Source organism: Scleropages formosus, chromosome 25 (genome assembly GCF_900964775.1).
Source record: "Scleropages formosus chromosome 25, fSclFor1.1, whole genome shotgun sequence".
Taxonomy (NCBI): domain Eukaryota; kingdom Metazoa; phylum Chordata; class Actinopteri; order Osteoglossiformes; family Osteoglossidae; genus Scleropages; species Scleropages formosus.
The window spans coordinates 2199562-2222743 of NC_041830.1; the positions used below are offsets into that span (position 1 = coordinate 2199562).

The following is a 23182-nucleotide window of genomic DNA, read 5'->3' on the forward strand; positions in this document are numbered from 1 at the left end:
TTGTACTCTTTTTCATCTTACATTTACATTTATTCACTTAGCAGACGCTTTTCTCCAAAGCAACTTCCAATGAACTCTATGTAGTGTTATTATTAGCCAACACACCTTATTCCCCAAGGTGACTTACACTGCAAGATACACTACTTACACTGGGTCACTCATCCATACATCAGTGGAACACACTCTTTCTGTCATGCAAAAGAAAGAACTTTCCCTAGAAAACACCAGTGCTTCTGCTTGACATTTCAGAGACACACCAGCTGACGGACAGCAACGAGAATGGGATTGAACTTACGTGTGCAACGCACAATGGATTAGCAGTCCATTGCCTTGACCTCTCAGCCATCTCATCACATTTTTAATTTATATGCATATTAATTAAATACATATTTTTTCCTCATGTTGCTTTTTTCTGAAGCGACTCAAAGGTGTATAAAGACACCTTTTAGAGTATTTCGTGCAGACAGAAATCCCACTGCCCCCCCTTCCCTGGCATTAGGTTTGAGCTCCTGAGAAGGTTCAGCTGAGATGGCCGGGACCTTTCACATCTCACAGATGTTCACAGTGACACCAGCAGTCCTGATGGCACAGGATGCTGAGGTGCAGCACATGGCACCGTGTGGGAAAAATTCTGCGCCAGTTTCCTCCTTGCCTGGTTCCATGCTGAGACACTGGGAGGGGTGCTCAAAGACAGTATGAGGAAACATCTAAGAGTGGCACCAAGGAGCTCATATGAGTCACACATCTTGCTGCAGCTACTGAAACATCATAATAAATAAATCCCCGTGTCTGTGTGCAATTTACTTCGATCCCTGAGTGACTAAGGATATGTTGGTTCATGGTCTGTCACAAACACCTCCAGATGAACAGCAGGGGAATGGACCTTTTGGCTCTTTAATATTTTCAGTACAAAATGCTTAATATCATATACAGCGAGTCTGGAAACCCCTCACAGATATGTTGCAGTTCTACTGTTTTAGATTTGCTTTTAGTCACAGCTGTCTTGTCTTTTATAAATGTTAGAGCACAATTCATTCTCTCAAATATGAGTCTTTAAAGAAGAATGGCTGGGAAGTAAATTCACTTGTATCCACATTACAGTTCACCTATGCGTGACCGCAGCTCACGTCACCGGCTATAGGAATGACCAGACAGTCCAGTGCATCACAATACAGTACTGTTTTTTAAAATGTACAGTACTGTGCAAAAGTTTTAGGCACTTGGTTGGGGAAATAGCTGTAAAGTGAGAATGCTTCCAAAAATAATGGTCTTAAGTAATAAACTTCCTACAAAGCTTAGTAACCATCTATCACCAACAACTGTTTGTCTTGAGCGGGGTTGTGGCGGGTTTGGCCGGGACCTGCTCTCTGTCAGGTCTGGGGTTCGAGTCCCGCTTGGGGGGGCCTTGTGATGGACTGGCATCCCATCCTGGGTGTGTCCCCTTCCCCTCCAGCCTTGTGCCCTGTGCTGCCGGGTTAGGCTCTAGTTTGCTGCAACCCTGCTCGGGACAAGTGATCTCAGACTGTGTATGTGTATATACACTTTTTCTTTAACAGCATACAAAACCTTTACTGTTATACCATAACTTTTTGCAAAAGAAATGCTTGAAAATCTAAAATATGCTCTTTCCCGTTGGCACTAATGCAGAAGACATTAAATAACCATCTAAAACAAAAATTTTTGTGAAACTTTTGCACAGTACTGTATTTTTCAGAATTGTACAAAAAAAAAAACTTAGAAAAAAATGGCAAAGGGGAATGCAAACTGTAAAAATATCACTTTCAACATCTGAAGTGATTTACTTGCATAAAAGTTTCAATAATAACATAAAAAATATGTTGTCATTTATGCAGATTTGGTAAGGAAGTGCGGTAAATGCTGCTCTGTCTTTTGACGAGGCCTCTCTATGTTATCGTTTCATTTTATGCCTTTTCTTGTGAAAATAAAACACTTTCACAAAACCACGTTACTATCATGCCAAAAGGATTTTTTTAAAAAAATCCCACGTATGCCACACTGGAATGAGCAGTCAATCGTATAACCGGACGCCCCTCCCCCATACGGGTCCGGCCTCGCGAGGATGAACCGTGTTATGGGTTCAACCTCTGTTCCGGGGAAGTCCTCCTCTCCTCGGCTGCAGTTGCCGCGCTCCCGGTGTCGCCCGCCAGGCTGTTTCTCAGTGGCTGTGTGTCCCCCAGGGCTGGTGCCTCAGCAGGGCCAGGTGGTTGTGTCGCAGAGTCCTCAGCTCGGTGAGTCGGCCCAGCAGCCGAGCGAAGCGCTGGGGGTCGGGAGCCCCCGCAGGCATCCGTGGTAGGCTGCACACCCGGGACAGCAGTTCAAGAATGTGCTCCTGCAGGACCTCCACTTGCATGGGAGCCTGGAGGGCCGTTTGCTCTGTCCACAAGGAGCGAGAGGTAAAGGTGGGGGGCGGAGGTGGGTGGGCAGTCAGGGAGAGAGAGGAAGAAGATGAGGTCATTCAGTGCCAGCTGGCACCTAGATAATGATCCATTTTTGTTTGCTTTTTATGTACAGTATGTGCATTTATTTTTCCTTCTTCGAAGCGATGCATAGTGTCAAGTGACAACGCACTAATTAAGCCATTTACACAGCAGGGTCATTTTTACCGCATCCTTTCAGGGTAAGTACCTCGATCCAGGCTACTACAGCAGAGGGTGGCTTTTGAACTCGGGTCCGTTGAGTGCGAGACCAGAGTCCTGAGCACAGTGCTACCTGTTGAAGGATCTGCTCACTCGTAGTAAAGCGCTCGAGGAAAGATGGTACTGTTCGGCGCAAATGATGTTTTTCCCTTGTGCAAACTTGTGACTTGCTTGCAAAGCCTTTATGCCCCCCACCCCGCCCCACACACACGCGGGCTGCGGTGAATGTGTCCAGAGCCGGGAGCTGCTCACCTGAGCACAGAACTGCCGTGGCGGTGAGCAGTGCGTACTCAGCCTCGGTCACCGCTAGCGCCACCATGCTGTGGAAGAAGTTAATGACAGGTCCCAGCAGCTCCTCGGTGACTCCTAATGCACCACATGTGGAGAGGTGTCCTCTTAATTGTTCAAAGTAAGACAAACAGAAGTGCAAAAGACTTGTAGACGACAATAAAGTCTGGACATTTTGGGTCTTTCCAAATGGAATAAATAGACACTTTGTCAATGCTCTGTGCTCTGCAACCACGCAGCGTTAACAATTGGTTTGAAATATGCATTCACATTCCAAGAAGGATACATAGCAGTACGGCTGGGCTTGCTACGTGGCAGCAACGGGGGGAAAGGGCACATCAGAGCATTATGTGGGATCAAACCCACAGATCCTGTACATGTTCCATCCATTCGAGCGATTTACCGGAGCTGCATAATGAGTCTGGGGCCAAGGTCTGCTTGGAGTGGGGGTTCTTCAGCCAGTAATGGGAAGAAAGGTCTGCCCCCAAGGGGTACAGTGCTGACAGGGGCAAAGACATGGAATCTGAAGAACAAGAAAAGAAGCAGACATGCCGTGTAGTGACATTTATCACCCGTAACTCTGATCTGGGTGCTTGTGGGAGTGTCAGTGTCAGGTGACGGGTGACAGGTGGAACAATGTGGGCCAGTGACAAGACATCAGACGCAGTCTGTAGCTGCGCGACGTTTGACGCCGCCTGTAGCACCTCCAGTGGCCACTGGGAAGCCTTGGGCGAAGAGCTGTGCGGAGAGCAGGAACATGACTTCTACAGAGGAGCTGGTGAGCAGGGCTATCTGATCAGCACAGTCAAGGAGCTCGAACCCTGTGGGGAGATGATTAAAAACCGGTTATCTATCTATCTATCTATCTATCTATCTGTTCATCTGTCTGTCTGGACAGTCCAGAGGGGCGCTGCTCACCAGGCAAGCTGCTGGAGAACTGTAAGAGCCTTTGGCAGTGGGCGGAGCTCACATCCCCTAGTCGGCTCCCCCCATCATCCATCCTGGGGGACTCCAGCACCTTTAAAATTCACATTCTCAGATCTCTCTGGTGGAGCACAAGGTCAGAACAGATGTTTTCTGAAGTCGTTGCTGACCCTGGTGCTGCACCCGGCTCGTACCCAGGCATGAGCGGAGTCCTGAGCCCGGTATCGGCGGTGCGCATCCACAATGCTGTCCAGCAGGACCTGCTCCTCCCTCGACAAGCTGATGGAGACCTACATGGGAGGCGCTGCACTGTCACACTAGCACACACCTGGACATGCTGCATGCGCACATAGAGACACACACACTTGCGTATTCTTCTGTCACGACAAGAACATTATTTTTCACAGCCGTTTCCAATCCGTTGATCACAGTCCAAATAATGGTGTTCCTGAGAGATGGGAGCATCCTTAAAAATGTCCAACCCTTATCCAAATGCAATATTATAGATTTCCCAGTAATTTTTGTTATTTTTACCTTCGTTATGAGACAGTGCCCTGATAAACACTATATGATTAATTCAATATTTTTCTGTTAAAAATGTTTGATGTTTACCCATTCAGAACTGTTCCAGATAAGCTTTATTCTTCAACTTTGTTATTTATGCTCTGTTGTGAACATCCCTTTTGTATTTTGAATCATTCCAGAATGTTCTAGAAAACCAATTCTTCCAGTATAATACATTTGATTTCAAAAAGGCTGAGAGATCTGACAGTCATGCTGTGATCTAGTTACTTCAGTACAAACACATCAAGTATTGGCTGCATCTTACTTTAATAATGTATGTGGTTTTTGATTAGTATTACTGTATAGAGTCAAACAATATGGCAATCATTAATGCCAACATAATAAGGATCTTGTATTGGTAATTCATTAAATGTCTATGAATGAACTCAAATTATGAAATGATAATCACTATCAATGGTTAAACTGTAACTAAATGTACAAGTGCTGAGGGCTTCCTGACCAGGAAAAAACTGTCCTCAGGGATGCTGTCAAAAAGGGTTTGGGAACTACTGCTTTAACTCCTGGTGTGGATACTTTCATTACATTTTTTCATTTATCAGGCACTTTTCTCCAAACGACTTCCAATGAACTCTATGTAGTGTTACTAGCCAACACAATTTATTCACCAAGATGACTTACACTGCTAGATACACTACTTACAATGGGTCACTCATCCATGCATCAGTGAAACACACTCTTCCAGTGTCACTCACACACTATGGGGAAACCTGAACGGCATGTCTTTGGACTGTGGGAAGAAACCAGAGCACCTGGAGGAAACCCACATAGACATGAGGAGAACATGCAAACTCCATACAGACTGAGCAGGGATCAAACCCACATCCTCTCATACCACCCAGACATTGTCAGACAGCAGCACTACTCACTGTGCAACTTACAGTATAATGTTACTTACAATTATTCACCCATTTATACAGCTGGGTAATTTTTACTGGAGCAATTTTAAAAGTACCTTTCCCAAGGGTATTAGAGCTAGAGGTGAGACTCAAGCCTGCAACCTTTTGGTCCAAAGACAGCAGCTCTAACCACCACGCTACCAGCTGTCCCACTTTTGTCTGAAAACTGTATATGCATTCAGAATGAAACATGTGAAGAAACACAGGTACGGATGTGCACGGCAACAAGTTGACAAACTCACACACACGCACACACACACACACACACACACACACACACACACACACACACAGTGTAACATGGCGAGGGGCCCACCTGTCCTAGCACCTTGCAGGTGGAGGTCACAGCCCTGCCCTCGGCACCGTCCTCCTCCTCCTCCCGTTTGCAGGATGATTTGCTGTGCTGCTTGCCGCTCTTCCTCAGGCGCTTCGACTGGCACTGCACCTCTGTCAGCAGGCCTGCAGGGCAGACGACATTTTACACACACTCCGCTTGCCCAGCATGACCTTCGCCTCTGAATTGCACACTATGACTACGTTGTGACAACTAACTGGATGTGTTTCATTGATCAGATGTGGTCACCGAAGGTCAGCAGTGTGCAAGCGGTTTGTGTGTGTGAGAGCAGCTCGAATCGCTCACACTCAGCCAGCATGCCCACGGCACGGCATTTCCTCAGGCGGCAGTCCTGGCACTTCCTCCGCATGTACATGTCCATCTCGCAGCCGCCACCGCTCTTGCAGCGGTACACTGCCTTCTTTGTCACACTGCGCCGGAAGAACCCTGAGCAGCAGGGGTGAGGAGGACAGGCCTAGTTGGAATACGTTAATGCCAAAGTGGGCAAACAGGCAGCATACAATGCTGTGAACAAGTGTTTACTCGCTCTCCAGTTTTCTCTGTTTTTGTGCCTTTTTGACATTAAATTTGAACAGATATTTATGCCAGTTCAACTAGTGGATGAATGGAGTCTGGGTGAGAAAAAGTAACACCAATGTTCTTTCTATGTCATTTCCTTAGTGTGGAAGATAATGAAATCCTGGCTGTGGAAAAGTAAGAGACCCTTAACTTTCATCCATCCAAGGTCTAGGTCATCAACTAGTTCATCACCCTTGCGATTTGGCGTCAGCTCTTTGTCAAGAATCAGGTCAGTCCTGTCCAATGTAATTTTCAGCCACTTCAACCTTACCAGCAAAAGTTCGCAAATTTTCGGAGGCACATCACACCACCTTCAATGCCAGTTTCTGAAGATGTCTGGAGAAAAGCTGCTGCGTTGGTGTTGTCTGTCAAGAGAGGGCTACACAGCCATTTCTACAGCTCTGAGCCTGGACTGAATCACAGTCAGAGCCGTACTCATCTAATGGAGAAAGTTCACAGTGGTGAATCTACCCAGGAGTGGCCTGCCAAAATCTCTCCAAGAACAAGCTATACAAGCTATAAAATCACCACCAAACCACCAAAAATTTCCAGATCACTACAGGTATCTCTTGCCTCTTCTCAGGACATTGTTCATGACACTACATTAAGAAAGAGACTGTAAAAAAAGGATTCGTGTGATATTGGTGAGGCATAAACCAGTGCTCTCTAAAAAGGATGTAAAAGCTTGTTTACAGGTCACCAAAAGCACCTGGAATTCTCTGAACACTTCTGAAAGAATGTTCTGTGGACTGATGAAAGAAAAGTTGAATTTTGGGGACAACGTGGGCCCTGTTATGTCTGGTGCAAACCAAATATGGAATTTCTTAGTCATCACCTTGCACAAAGAGTCAAGCACAGTGGTGGCAGTGTAATGCTCTGGGGGAGTTCTGCTGCCACTGGACCTGGGTGCCTTGATATCGTTGAAGAAACCATCAAAACTTCTCTGTATCATAAAATTCTAAAGGTTTATGTCAGGTCATCAATCTGCCAGGTAAAGCTGAAGCAAAACTGTGTAGTGCAGCAAGAAAATAAAAGTTAAGGAATGCCCTAGTCAAGGTTTCAACCTGAATCTGACTGAGATGGTGTGGCAAGACCTGAAAAGCAAAAGCAGCCCTGTATGGAGAAGTGTGCCACAATTCCACCAGAGCAATGTGAGACCCTGGTCAACATCTATAGGACATTTTTAGTTGGAACTACAGCAGTGCCAGTAATTGACTGTGGGGGAAATTACATTTTCATAACTGCATATTTCATTATCTCCCACTCCAAGGAAATGTCACAAAAACAGTACTGGTGTCACTTTCTCTGTAAGGCTCCATTCAGAAACTACTAGAACTGACAGAAACATCTGATCAAATTTAATGTGAAAACGCTTCAAAAACTGAGAATTAGAAAGAGGTACTTTTAAACAGAATTACAGACATTAAAGATTTGGACCCAGAAGTTGCAGGTCACAGACAGGAGCTTGATGTATTTAACTTTATTCATTAGTTGATGTTTTTCCCCAAAGCAACTTACAACGTTAAGTTACCTACAACCATTTACTCATTTATACAGCTGGGTAGTTTTACTGGAACAGTCTAGTGTAAGTGCGCTCAAGGGTACTGCAGCTGGTGGCAAGATCCTGACCTGCACCCTTGTTGTCCAAAGGGAGCACCTCTAACCTCTATACTAGCAGTTTGCAGCTTGAAGAGCTCTGGACAATAGATAGGACTCATTAGAAAGGGAACGGCTTCCAGTGGTGCTCCGTACAGCAGCACATTTGATCAATTTGTTGCTGAAAGACCAAGTCGTGTCCGGAAAGGTCTAGAAATGCTGTCATTGTAGGAGCCTCACCTTTACAGCCCTCACATGTGAGTGCATTGTAGTGATACCCCGAGGCCTTGTCCCCACACACCACGCACAGCTCCCCTGGGCCCCTGACCCGCCCCCCGGGACCCGGCCTTGTCCGCTTCAGCGGGGGCAGCCCTGCCAAGCCCCCCTGCCTCTCTGCTGGAGCTTCTGCAATGGCTTCTGGGAGTGGCTCCGGGCATGGCGAAACGTAAGAGTATGGTGGATAGCAAGGCTGTGAGGATGGTGCCCCCTGTGGGCAGAAAGGCATGCTGATTGGGCTGTACTGCTGCTGGCCATAGGGCAGTGCCTGGAGCTCCACATCCTGGAGGGGGTAGCCCTGAGGGTCCGACAGCACATCTGGAGGGAGGGCACAGAGAAAGCAGGATAAGTAGCAGAAATGCCACGGCAGAGGAATTTGATCGGGAATACAATACATTATATGTAATAGAAATGTATAAATACATTTATATAAATATATAGATATACTTATGTCTAAAGGGGGTGCGGTGGCGCAGTGGGTTGGACCGCAGTCCTACTCTCCGGTGGGTCTGGGGTTCGAGTCCCGCTTGGGGTGCCTTGTGACGGACTGGCGTCCCGTCCTGGGTGCATCCCCTTCCCCCTCCGGCCTTACGCCCTGTGTTGCCGGGTAGGCTCCGGTTCCCCGTGACCCCGTAAGGGACAAGCGGTTCTGAAAATGTGTGTGTGTGTGTGTGTGTGTGTGTGTGTGTGTGTGTGTTGATGTCACCTTTTAAAATCGCGGCCTTTCACAGCCGTGGCCATTAGAGGGCAGTATAGCGAGTCAGCGAGGAGCCCAAATGTGGCCTTTGTGTTCCCACACACAAGCACACGGACATGAGTGTAGACACACAACCTCTGGAGCTTTTACAAGGCCCGCTGAGACATCATAAAAAGGAAAGAAACAAGACCCAGTGACCCGTATTGGACACTGCAAACAGGATGCAGCTGAGAGGTGGCGGAGTTGTGTCTTTAAGAGCTCATGATGCTCATTTTCTCTGCACTGGCTTCCTATAGCTGCCCGAATCAAATTCAAGACCCTGGTTATTGTCTACAAATGCATCAATAGAACTGCTCCTAGCTATTTACAAGACTTGATCAACCGCTACACCCCAGCCAGACCCCTTTGCTTGTCTACTTCTGCTCGCTTGGTGGTCCGCGCACGAAAGGTAAAACTCAGAGGTTCTCGGTTCTGGGTCCGTTGTGGTGGAATGACCTTCCCCTGTCACTCAGAACTGCGGAATCTCTGTCTAAGTCAAGTAGGGTCTGAAAACTTATCTTTTCTGGACCCATTTTGCCCAAGATCTCTCCAGGTAATTGTTCACGCACCGTAACTTCATGAGTATCCCCAGGTACAGCCTTTATTCAGCCACTACTCCAGCATTGTATTTGCTTGCTTGTGTATCTTATAACATTAAAAAAAAAAATGGTGGGAGGGTATCAGGATTTGTTTAGCCTGTGTTTTACGCACCTACTTGAACGATGAACCTCGGTGCAGCAAGGTAGGTAACAAATTAGGTTTACTTGAGACTTTCATGTCTGCAGCTATGTTTCTTTCCCTTAATAAAATGCAGAAATTGTACTTTTGCTGAGATATACGTCGCTTTGGACAAAAGCATCTGCTAAATGAATAAATGTAAGTGTAAATGATGTCACGATACAGACTTTCTCATTACACATCTTTTTTTCCCTGCTACTTTTGAAGTAGTTGTGTGTGTGGAGAGCAGCTGTGGGGTGAACTGGTGTCTTTTGGGAGAGTAAGCCCCCCTTTGGCTGCCTTGACCTCTGCTGGGTCCTTAGGCCTTCCCCATGTGCCTGCTGGCTTGAAGGATGCAGTTAGCCCCTTGAGGACACTGGCACGACACAGCTGGGAAGAACGGGAAAACCTTATGATTTACGTTGATGTGCAGAAACCCCTATTGCCACATCCGACTGGTGTTTGATACAGCCCAAGACCAAACAGAGCCCCTCCGACTCCCCCCAGCCTCCACATTCCTCAAATTCTGGTGTCTCTCTCCATCCCTTTGTCCTCTTCCTTCATTCTTGCACTCCCCCACGCCTTCAGCCCCCTTCTCTCCCACAGATGTTTCCTATCCTCCGTGAGCTCATGACATGTGATGCGGTTGTGGTAGCGTCTGTTTGTAAACGACCCAAGTACAGTGTAAACACTATTGCCGCCATGTAGCACACCCCTACATCAGCACCCATGTCACAGCTTACTGGTCAAGCTCCAGCCGCTGGAGAGCAATGCTCAAGGCAGGGTTGCCAACCACACTGTAAATTCACCATCTCCAAAGGCTGGTGCTGCCTTCGCCTGGGAAGTTCGCATCTTCTCAGTGAACATGAAAACTCTTTCATAGCTTAGACCAAGATCAAGTCTACTCTACTTCTCTGATGTTACATCATCATGCCCGTGACATTATTCTCAATCTGATCACTTATGCTAGGGTGCCCAGCCCAAGGTCATGATAGATAACCCTGAATCACCAGTTTCTGGAGCTGCAGAGCTCCATTTAATTATTGAGAAAGAAGACTGGAGAGGCCCAATTTTCTATCTGAAGAGACAGAGACAGGTCATTTGAGGTAATCTGTGACATTAGTCTGGATATGGCTTTTCCAGAACAAGTTTGACTTTGCAGAGAAACAATTGTAAGTAGAGGGTAGCAAAGGCAGCTCTTCAATACATCCAGCAGAACTCCTTCCTGAAGCAAACAAAATCACTGCAGCAGACAGCTATTGAGACCGCCGACTAGAGTTGGAGTAGTTGAAATCTCACCATAGTACTGCAGAGGCTCCACAACGCCAAACCCATCTGCCATGGACAGGAAGCCACTCCCTGGCACAGAAATCTCAGGCTCTGGCCACTCCCTCATCTTGGCAGCTTCTGATGGGACTCCAGTCTGCAAGTGGCTTCCAGCCTGTGGAGGAGAGAACAGTTTGTCACTCTTGTGATTCTGTGTTCCTGCTATGTGACACAGGCCATTTTAGTGAATTGTCCATTTAAGCAACTTTTCCAGACCTCAGTTTTCATTCACAGCGGCTCCCTCGTGTTATGAACCTTTGCATTAAAGATTTTTGAAGATAAAAACTTTAACTACATCATTTATTCATGTTCAACTGCAATACATTTTGAGTGTCTAGCTGACAATTGACAGTAAAACAGTATAGAAGTGTGTGAGCAAAATCATTCAGTTCTCTTCCAAAGGGCTTATATTGAATGCTTGGTGTTTTTCAGTGTCCATGATCAATAACAAGATGACGAATGCTACATATTTTTGAGATGAACTGGTCAGTCATTCTTAAACAGGAGTTTGTAGTCATTTCAAATGATTCATTTGCTCACTGTCATCAACAGCTTCAGAGGACGCCAGCCCATTACAGGGGATTATTTTAAATTTGTTTAATTCATATTAGCTATGACATAGCTTCATCCATGGCTTTTACAGAACCTAACCGTTAAACAAATCAAGACATCTGTACAGTTGTCATACCCTGAGATATGTTCATGAGGAGTTTTATTTCATACTCCTAGTTGGCATTGATAACAATCAGTTCAGGGTTCATGTGTAGCATAGATTTTTACATTTATTCATTCAGCAGATGCTTTTTTCCCAAGCATCTTCCAACAAGCTCTACATAGTGTTACCAGCCTATACCTTATTCACCAAGGTGACTTACACTGCCATTGTAAATGCACTATATACAATTTATCATTCATCTATAAACCAGTGGAACATACTATGGGTGAACCTGAACAGCATGTCTTCAGAGTAGGGGAGAAAACCAGAGTACTCCTCAGAGACTCACAAAGAACATGCAAAGTCTACACAGACTGAGCAAGGATTTTACTTTTTAAAAAAAAAAAAAAGAAACCATTTATGTATGTTACTTAGGTGCTACAAAACAGCAGCCCTACTCACTGTATCACCAAAACACCCCCTTTTCAGGTAAAACATGGCTGAACCATACGCAGGTCACTCCTGACCTTACAACTCCTGTCCACGGTTACCCACCCAGAACAGACATCCCACAATGCACAGTGAGGTAGACTTTGAATTAACACTAGCAAGAACCATAATATTACAATATTACAGAACTGGCAAGCTCACTCAGCTATGTACAAAAACAGAAGAAGTCAGTTCAAGGCACCATATGGGAATTAACTTGCAGTTTTCCCATAAGCACCAGCACAGCATTTGTTGGTGAGCATTTCTTAACTATACAGTAAGTACTAGATACAGTGCTGTAGAATAATTAATAAAGATAAACTGCCTTATGTTGTTATAACAACTACCAACAGGACAGCTGGTAGTGTAGTGTAGTGGTTAGAGCTATTGCTTTTCAACACAAAGGTTGCAGGTTCATTTCTGTCCTGGCTGTACTATGGTTGAGCAATGTACTTACCCTGAATTACCCAGCTGTATGAATAAGTAAATCACTGTAAGCTGCTTTGGAAAAAAGCATCAGTTAATGTTTACTAATTAAGTAATTATTTCCAGTTTAATGAGATTTGGAGGTATTTTGGCGTAAATGTGTGTTTGTTTTGGAGCTCACGGGAGCGTAACAATTTTTACCATTGAAACTAATGGTAAACACATCTTTGACTTAAGAGAATTCACCTTGAAAGAGTTTTCGGGGGGGAAGCATTGCCTTCAGGCAGGGAAGACTATATTAATAACCTTTTCATTTTGTAGATAATAAAGAAGCTTGAAAGTCATCAGAAGCTGACAGCCATAGCATGTTTATGGGATGAGCAGAGCTCCCACATCTCTCCCTATTGAAAACCAGCAGCTACAGGTGTCTGCTGAGGATGCTGAGATACCCAGCGTAAATAATTATCTCTCAGCTTTCACACTAACACACACACACCGAGCCTTTGTGTTTCTCATGGCTACTTCCATGTGCATTGATCCCTACACAACAGCCAAACACACGGAAAACTCATATTCCGCTGCTGTCCCCAGGGCCACACACACACACACACACACACAGCCCTCACGTTCCTCTGTCTGCTCTCCGTGCACACACACACTTTCTGAACCGCTTGTCCTATACGGGGTCACGGGGAACTGGAGCCTACCCGGCAACACAGGGCATAAGGCCGGAGGGGGAGGGGACACACCCAGGACAGGACGCCAGTCCGCCGCAAGGCACCCCAAGTGGGACTTGAACCCTAGACCCACTGGAGAGCAGGACCCGGTCCAACCCACTGCGCCACCGCGCCACCGCACCCCCCTACTCTCTGTGCAGCACGACATATAAGAACCAGACTGTGAGAAAGAGGGAGTGATGTTCCCGGCAGTTTGTCCAAGCAGCTGCTCTGGCTCGGCCTTCACAGAGGAAATTGTCATCCAAAGCTGAGGAGTCCCTGGTGGTTTCCAGTGATGCGGTTTACCATGGTGCAGCTCGTATATCAGTGTAACTACCCACCTGAGCTGGTGGCTTTGATGTGAGATCAGAGTCTTTTCACTCTCCAGGTCCATACTTCCAACCCAAAGGGCCTGCAACATCAGGTCTTATAGTGCTCAGATGCGCTCATCCCTCTGGTGTGTGATCTTTGGTCCCGCCTCCAGGGCAGCCCTGGGCTTTCGGCCTCGGTCCACCTTCCCGTCCCTTTGCGGCTGCTGTTTTCTCCTGGGAGTGTGTAATAGCGTGCTCATCCCTGCTGCTCCACGCAGTATTTACTCTGAGCTTTGTTTGCCATTGCTCTGTTTGTCCCATGGTTAATGGTTCACGCTGCGATGATTGAAAATTTAAGATCCCGGGTCCCTGTGTTCCTCAGTCAGCAGCTCTGACATCATCCTTTGCTACAGCACAGAAAACCTTGTTCGGCCCGCTTGAGTTTAACTATGCTCAGACTTTATCACGCTTTAACTCTGTTTTAACAGCCTATGTTTCAGAGCACCATCTCTGATCATGATTTTTCTGTGTGTTGTGGGGGGTCACTGGGGGCTCAAGAAAAATGGCACAGGACCCAACCCCATGAACACAAGCTACCAAGACAGGGGAACAGAAAGAGAAAGAGACGCAGTGGCTGAAGGGCAGTACTGGAGTCAGTATCACCTGGGAGGGAGACAGGTCTCACTGTTGACTGGATGTCTCAACATGGACAAGGCTGTCAACACATAGAAGAAGAGCCATTCTCAAGAGCTTACTGTCATTGTGTCACTGTAAATCACAGTAAGGACTTACAATTACTCAGTCATACTAATGTAACTTGTAATTTTCTACCAACACATCCACCATACATAGATTCCTAGAGTACTGACTTCTGTACCCAGTGTTGTGAATTTACATGAGTTGTGTTTATTAAGCCTTTGCAGTAAAACGTTTCAAGGCATAAGATGCCAGTCTTTCTGGGACAGGGGTGCCAATCTTTTTGCCGTATACATTTTTAATGAAAACATGAGCATGACTGGCCATGAAGAAACCATGAAGAAAAACAGTGTATTAACCAGCATTTTGGATGACCCCACAAACCCCTCACACAAACTCTTCACCCTCCTGCCATCTGGAAAAAGGTACCAAAGCATTCGGGCCTCACGGCCAGACTGTGTAACAGTTTCTTCCCCCAGCTCCTAAATACCCAACGACTGGACTGACACCAACCCACACACACATAGACGCATGCAACCACACACCCATAATCCACTGAACACCAATCCACTCCCTTGGCAATTTTTTGCACTCTTCTTTCTTAATTTGCTGCTAAATCTTTACTAGTATGTTCAACATTTATTGTATATTTATTGTTTATATTTATTATTATGTTTATATATATGTTGTTTATATTTCTTGTTTATTGTGCAGGTAGCTCTGAGTTGTTTCTGTGCTCAGCTGCAACTCCTGTATTGTATGTAAATGTTTGTTTGTGTACCTTTGAACAAAAAAAACTGTAGGAAGGTGATCAGGGTTAGTCTATCTTGAGTTTTGTGCACCTACCCATGCGATGAACACTGGTGCATAAAGTGGAAAGAAACAAACTAGGTTTACTTAAGAATCACATCTGCAACTATGTCTCTCTCTCCTAATGTAATGCACAAATTGTATTTTCTCTGAGATGTGTGTCGCTTTGGAGAAAAGCGTCTGATAATTAATAAATGTCAAGGTAAATGTAATGCAACACCATGATCCTGGAGGAACGTTGTTTCATTTCACTGTATACTGTACCAGCTGTATATGGTTGAAATGGCAATAACGTCACTTTGACTTTGACTCTTGACTTTGAAAAGACATGGTAAAAAACATATTGACAGCGGTGTAAAGGTTCAAAGATTGTAAACAATTAGAGAAGTACAGTTCATCCTCACATGACATTGATATGGGGAGGGGGGTCCAGACATGTGACTGACCACTCAGTCCAATGTATCACATACAGAATGTGATTTTTTTTTAAAAAATCCTTTTCATGTGATTGTAAACTTGTTATACACAGACAAAAAGTTCTAATAAAGCACAGCATAATACGAGGAAATAAAACGGTAAAATAGACAGGTCATGCTGGAAGATGAAGCAGTGTTTACAGCACTTCCTTCCCAAATCTGGGGGGTATAATTACATATTTTATTACAAAAAGTTTTTAATGCAAATAAATCAGATTTTGAAATAATTTTTTTTCACAGTTTGTGTTCCACTTTCTGATTTTTTTTTGTAAAATCATATTTAAACACACACGCTGACTGACTGAAACTCCTTGTCTCAAGTGGGGTTGCAGTGAACCAGAGCCTAAGCCAGCAACACAGGGTGCAGGGCTGGATGGGGAGGGGGCACATGCAGGATGGGACACCAGTCTGTCACAAGGTACCCCAAGCAGGACTCGAACCCCAGACCCACCAGAGAGTGGGATCCGGCCAAGCCCGCCGCACCCTAGTGACCCCCCCACACACATATTTAAACAGAAATGTTGAAATGCACTATTCAGAATGTTGGCGCATTCTGAGATCTGATTGGCCAAGATCCGTTCACGTACAAAGTGTACGTACAATTTGTAAATACGTGATACAGCAACAATGACCGCTATACAATTATACAGCAAGTTGCAATGTTCAAATGAGAAAAAGGAAACCATTCTTTTCTTGTGTTCTTACAGTTGCTTCGCTTAGCCTTTGAGGCTCACGTAAAGATGGACGAAGACACACAACTGCGTGGGACTGCAGCGGCACTCTCTGATGCAAGCCACTGCTCCAACACAAATGTGGACATGTCATTAAATTTTATTTGTCCCTTTTTTCAGTTAAAAAATAGCAGAATTGCAACTTTCCATTTGCCCGGGACCCCAGGGAGAGGAGTTTTTTGTTCTTGTGTTGTTGTTTTTCTCTATCTTGAGCAACATGTCACTGCTGGCCACGGCTGTGCTCCGCTGAGACAACAAGCCCCAGCGCTCCCAGCAGCTCATAAATCTGCTCCTCTACCTCAGTAGGTCACGGAGGAAGAACGGTGGGTGGTGGGTGGCGTAGGGCCTGGGGCTCTGGGGTTTTTTGAGGCACAGGACACTCAGCAGGGACTGTCTAGCAGGTCTGCTTGCGCATCATGATGGGCTCCATTGTACCACGTTACTCTTACGTTCACAGACCGTGGCCTCTCTATGGCACAGGGAGGCTGTGTTAGGGGTCCCTGGGGTGACGGGGGGGGGAGCGGAGCTGCAACGGAGGCAGCAGGGGAGTTGGGGACCCGTCATTCCTGACTCTGACAGCACGATTGGAGTGCGCTCGTACTCGGGTGACACCAAGCTGAGCCATAAATCTCCAGCGTTGCCACCACTCCCCCGACACCCCATCCCTCTCCCTTCGCTCGGCCCTCTCCATCTCCATCCATCTCTCAAGCAGAGGCTTGGACAGTTGGCTCTGTGTTTGCTGGTAGCCTCGCTCCGATAGCGCAGTGTTTACAGATTCCAACAGGAAACAGACCCTCAGATTAGAGTGGCCTTGTGTGCCGGGGTGGGGGGGTGGAGGTGGCTGGGTGGGTGGGGGTGCAAAGTCCAAGTCCGAGTGTGTTGGAACGACCACACCAGTTAGAAAGCACATTTTATGAAGGCTCAAAAAAATCATTCCGCTCCACTGAAATGATGAGCTTCAAAAACGTGTAGGTGCCACATTAGCTATGCTCAGAAATGAAGAACATCTCTCTGGTTGTACTGAGTTACTTGAGTTATTGGACTTCACTGGGAGAGCAAATTTTGCCGTTTGTCCGCACACAGGTTTATCAGCGAACCTGTTCCTCAGATCCAACCAAACATCTCTGTGTAACCTTGGGGGCTGAGCACGGCCTCTGAACATCGGCCACACAGGTTACCTGTAGCGAATTCCACCTGAGGACTGCAGCCCAGGGTGCAATTCTCAGACTCAGTCGTTGAGTCTTTCCTCTTTCTAACACTCGCTCAAAATGTTAATAATTATCTTGGTGAGAAACACTTTCTGACACTTTCTGGTGAAACTGTGAGCAGCTGCTCCCTAACCACAAGCTGGAAACTTTCCGCCACTCGTAACAATTCGTCCTGCTTACTCCATGCTATTGCTACATAGCGCTTATTTCATTGCCTCTTCTCTCATTATGTCACGGAGAATCTTTAACTGTTTATTTGCATTACTTGCATTATTTAACAAGGGCCCATATCTGTTTCCTTTTTGCATACACTTTCCCTCATTTATGACAGACCAATTATTGATCCGTGTCACTACTGGCCTGTACAAGCAACGCTTGTTCTGATGAGATTCGAATTTAGTCATTCCTGGGTACAAGTCCCACGCCTCAGCCAGGGCACCACACCACTTGATCGCCAACATCTCCAAATAATACGTTTATAATTAGTCTTCTGCTGTTTTATACTCCGCCATTGAATATTATGATAGTGGGAAAAGAGTTTATAATAAAAGGCACAGATTACACATCAGTGAAAACTTTGTCCCACAGAAGGGAAGCGAAGGACTAGAAAGATCATGGTAACTGTTCATACCCTCACCTCTTTTACACACCTCCAGTCTGCTGTGCATCAAAACTGTCCCTAACATTTGTCAGATGCGCAGCTTGAATCTGGAGGGCCAGATTCCCATCTATGGAGCCCATGAGTGGCAGGGTGTAGACAGCTGATGGCTGAGCACAACCATGCCCTTGACTGTGGCCGGGTAGAAGAGCTGACCTCCTGCTGTCAAAGCGCCGTGATGTTCTCAGTCCTACACAAAGTGTCCTAGTACACCCCAGTAACTTCTACACAAGAATATGAGGGGTTTGAACTCACCGTGACCAGCTCTCCGGTGTCGGCTCTCTCTGCCTCTTCTTGATTCTCCACTCCGAATGTAAACTGCCCCCCGCCCCTTGCTCCCAGTCCCAGATGACTGTGGTCCCGCCTCTGACACCCTACACTCTCCACTCTCCAAACACACAAGTGCACACACACACACACACACACACACACACACACACACACACACACACACACACACGTATACAAGCATGCGCATACATACACTCACTTTCATATGCACATTCAACTGCCCAACACATAAGTACACTGTGAAAAGTGTATGCTTGAACACAAATGCACTTGTTGAAATCAGCACACTTTCCTTGCCAACGAGACTATTGGAACCATGAAAACAGTTGGACACAATCCTCCAGTTCCACATGCACTACAACACCCAGGTTTAGTACTTCACTTTCAGCAGTAAGTCAGGGCATTGAAATACACCTATATAACGAAAGGGGCAGCTAACACAGTGGTTACAGTTATAGCCGTTATGCTGTACGGAGCCAAGATTGAATCCTACTTTCTGCTGTAGGACCTTTGAACTAGGTACTTACCCTGAATATATACAGTAAAAATAGCCCAGCTGTATAAATGGGTAAGTCATAGTAAGCAGATTAACATTCTAGGTCACTCTGGAAAAAAGTCAGATAAATTAAAAAATGTAAACATATACAAAAGGATAAAATATGCAGATGGGGGCATCTCAAAAAAATATCTTATTTACATCATTAAAAATTAAATTATTGAAAGGATATAAACTGCCATCAAAAAAGTCATTTAATGTTCTTGTTTCCTCCTGACAGAGGAGAGAAGATAAGTTGGATGCAGTGCTCATATAAATAATTTGGACATTGGCTTATTGCTGTGTCACGATCAGCAGAGTGCAATCTTCTCATGTGCTCTCAGGCCTTCAAAACTGGGGACAAGAGTGAAACAGTGGATGTGGACATGAAGCACTCAGAGCATCTCGTGACACACTGGCCTGGACTTGCTGAAGACTGAGAGACCTCCACTGTTGTGGGCTTATCGTGAGCATCTCCTCTAGTAGCACATCTCTTTTTAGCTGTGCAACGGTAAAGCGCTGCAAATCTGCCATATGTGCTTTGTCCATGTTCCTAGACATTCAAGACCACTTCTCAATAGTCAGTGGCTGCCAGATCTTTATTCTTCATTAATTTTGCCCTGACACTTTAATCCCAAACGTTAGGGATGCAATTAATATGCGGGTGGTGAAAAACAGGCTGACTGTAACGAGGGGTAGAAGGGAAGAGGGGGAGACGGAACAAGGGTGATAGGGAGATACAGGAAGGGGGCTCATTAAGACATTCCCAGCGGCTGCGAGTGTGTAAACAGCCCCTGGTTCTGCCTCCGCTGATGGATGACTGTCCACTATCATGGCCCATTCTTGTTGATCCCCCCTGCTGACCTGGGACTTGCTGGCAACCGTTTTTGCTGGTGTTTCGCAACTGCAGAGATGAGGGCTGCCACACACTCGGTGCTACCGTTCTGGAAAGTCGGAAATCCTGCCTCTGCCGAAACCCTCTCCCTGACCACACTGGGAATGGTCTCCCTTTCTCGCTGGGTGGCCCCTTACTCCCGCTTGTCACTTACAGAAAGGGGGGGACATTCCCTGGGTCAGAACTCCATTCTTCTTGCTCTTTACTAAATGGGACACTAATAACAACAACCCAATAATGAAGAAAAACATTTCTGTTCCTTCCAGGAACCCAAACTGCAACAAATCCCCTTCACAGACATTTTTTGCTTTACAGTGGGGGGTGTTGGGGGCCAGGGGTTAGGGGTGAGGAGCAAGGCTAATGTCAGACCCGCAGCAACGCTGTGAGAGTCAAGGCTAAGCTTATTATTGGACTAAGACAAAAACCAGTGTCAAGGGCTATTTTGGCCAGTTTGAAGGAACAAGAGCACTGAAACTGAAAACCACAGATTTTCTGTATTCCCTCTACTCTCATCACTTTTTATACACCATGACAGTGTAGCACCCTGGGGCAGATGTGTGTAGAACAGCCAAAAACAATACTGAAGCAAAAGTAGAGTTATTTTAAAAATGTCACGTCTGGTGGTAACTTGGACAGAGACGTGCGTAGCTGTGCGTCCAAATGCAAATGAAAGGATTATGTCCTCAAATGCAGAGTGAATAGATATACAGTATGTGCTCCATGCAAACTAAGAGAGGAAGTGCTAAAGTAATACAAGGAACAAGGAGTGAAGAAACATGCTGAATGTTCTCATAAGAGAAACTGAATGAGTACACGATCGAGACGTTCCATGCCTAGCTGGGGATCCAAGATGCCATTTACCAACATTATAATTACTTGTTAAACACTGGCTTACAAATTGTTACTTTCTAGAATGCCCAGGAGGGGTGGGCAACCACTAGCCCGTGGACCCCCAGAGGTTTTTTTCTCCCTCAACCTTCAGTTGGGAGTTTTTGTTCCTTTCCCCAGTGGCTGGTAGGTATACTTATAGCTCTATAAAAAGTTCTTCATTATGGTAGCCATTAGTTGACTGTCTTCTTTGTTTGTATCAATTTTTCTTGCTGTATGCCTGTGTTAAAGCACTCTGTGTCACTGCGTGAGAAGAGCGCTCTATAAAAAATAAAAATAATAACAATAATAATACACAGAAACGTGACTTAGACATGGCAGGGACATAGGACCAGAATGAATCAACAGAGGACGGATGCAGACAGGACTGGAACTTTGGTTCTGTGTACAATAGCTGCGTAGGAACCGCAAGATCTCCTGGTATAGTCTCTCAAGTTGTCTGTTTTATTGGGGGTGATACCCTAAGGCAATACTGACAGACACCCCAAGAAGAGCACTAAATGCTTTCCAGACCCTGGATGTGAACTGGGGTCCTCAGTCCAAGATGATATCTTCTGTATAGGAATACCTAATGTGGAAGACCTATTGGAACAATGTATCTGCTGTCTCCACTGCAGTAGGCAATTCCTTTAGTGGGATTAGATGACAGGCTTCAGACAGGTCACTCACCACTAGTATAGCTGTTTGTTCCTCTAAGCTGGGCAAATCTGTAATGAAGTCCATGATGATATGAAACCAGGGTCTATTGGGAACTAACAGGGGTTCTAGGAGCCCAGCCAGCAACTTCCATGGGATCTTAGCTTGGGCACATATTGTACAAGCTAGAACAAAGTCTTTAACATTTTGCATGATGGAGGGCCACCAAAATCTCTCGAAAACCAGGCTCCGTGTTCTCCAAACTCCTGGGTGCACCACACTGGGAGAGTCATGTAGCCAGTATAGAAGCTGAGAGCAAACCATGGAAGGGAGATACTCTTTGTCCTGTGGTTTCTCGCTGGGATCTGGTTCTTTTTCTTGGGCTTCTCTGATCCAAAATGGCCAGCTGATTGGGACAACAAAATGTGTAATAGGAGGTATGGGCTCCACGGGTTACAGACTTGGGGACACCTTGTACAACTGGAAAAGACTGTTATTTACCATTCTTGACTCCTGGATGATACATGACCATGAAATTAAAGTGGTTGAACACACTTCACACTTGCCTGGAATTTAACCTCTTTGCTCTCTGTAGCCATTCCAGATTGTGGTGGTCAGTCAGAACTGCAAATAAGTGAGTATTGCTCTCCAAACCAGTCCTACTATTCTTCCAAGGCAAGTCTAATTACTAACACTTCCCTGTTTCAGAAAAAATATTTTCAGAGGCGGACAACTTGTGCAAAAAGAATGGACAGGAATACACACACACACACAGACATTATCTGAAACTGCTTGTCCCATACGGGGTCACGGGGAGCCAGAGCCTAACCCGGAAACCCAGGCATAAAGCTGGAGGGGGAGGGGACACACCCAGGACAGGACACCAGTCCATCACAAGGCACTCCAAGCAGGACTCAAACTCCAGACCAACTGGAGAGCAGGACCCAGTCAAACCCGCTGCGCCACCACACCCCCTGACAAGAATACATTTTAACAGAATTTCCTTGCCTTTGTGATAACACAGTTCCCACCCCAACCTCTGATGCATACACCTCAACCACAAAAGGCAAAAAGGATCTGGATACCAAAGGAGAGGGGCTGTTCTGAAGCACTGCATTAGCTTCTCAAAGGCTTACAACGCTTTTGGGTTCCAGGTCAGACACCTTAGGCCCCCCGAATCAATGCAGATAATGGTGGTACAACCTCTGATAAAATGTCTGTAAAAATTAGCCTTAGCCAAAAACTGTGAAAGAAATATATACGTTTTTTGGGATTTGTCAAGAAACCACTGCCGACAACTTTTTTGGGTCCATCTCAACCCCCAGAGACCCAAGCAGAAAACCCAGGAACTCCATGCTGTCCTGATGAAATTGGCATTTTCCACGTTTGAAAAACAACTGATTGTCAAATAACCTTTTTAACACTTCTCTGACATGAACAACATGCTCCTCATAGGAACTGTGGAAGACAAAAATGTCATCAAGGTACACTAATACGTATCTATTGACCATCAATTGATCATATCCCTAAGGGTCTCTTCATAGAAGCCTAGAAGTACAGTGGGGGCATTAGACAGGCCAAAAGGTATAACAAGATATTCATAATGCCCCAGGATGGTGCTAAAGGAAATCTTCTGCTTATCCAACTAATCAACGACAACAACCACTTGTCCCAAGCAGGGTCGCAGCGAGCCAGAGCCTACCCAGCAACGCAGGGTGCAGGGCCAAGGGGGGAGGGGACACACCCAGGATGGGATGCCAGTCCGTCACAAGGCACCCCAAGCAAGGTTCAAACCCCATACTTAACATACAGTGGGTACTGACTAAGCCGGCCAAGCCATCATGTCC

At 45.8% G+C, this 23182-nt stretch overlaps 1 protein-coding gene across 1 annotated transcript; it reads right to left on the reverse strand.

Moving 5' to 3' along the window:
- Positions 1 to 1758: 1758 nt before the first annotated feature.
- nr1h5 (nuclear receptor subfamily 1, group H, member 5) lies at positions 1759 to 18388 on the reverse strand. The gene is made up of 11 exons (XM_018741865.2): positions 18346 to 18388; positions 10888 to 11029; positions 8100 to 8453; positions 5991 to 6131; positions 5667 to 5809; positions 4064 to 4159; positions 3864 to 3963; positions 3650 to 3766; positions 3349 to 3468; positions 2910 to 3023; positions 1759 to 2394 (listed from the first exon to the last, which is right to left on the reverse strand). Exons 2-11 carry the CDS (start codon positions 10982 to 10984, stop codon positions 2177 to 2179), a joined length of 1500 nt encoding a protein of 499 aa, XP_018597381.1. The 5' UTR covers positions 10985 to 11029; positions 18346 to 18388; the 3' UTR covers positions 1759 to 2176.
- Between the last annotated feature and the right edge of the window lie 4794 nt (positions 18389 to 23182).

Excerpts from the sequence above, each read along its gene's own strand:
- nr1h5 (XM_018741865.2), bottom strand. The coding sequence starts at position 10,984 with ATGAGGGAGTGGCCAGAGCCTGAGATTTCTGTGCCAGGGAGTGGCTTC. Across the intron at positions 5,810-5,990 it reads CGTGGGCATGCTGGCTGAGT|GCCTGCTGACAGAGGTGCAG; the intron begins GTGAGCGATTCG and ends TCTGCCCTGCAG. Across the intron at positions 3,964-4,063 it reads AGGACTCCGCTCATGCCTGG|GTGCTGGAGTCCCCCAGGAT; the intron begins GTACGAGCCGGG and ends TGAATTTTAAAG.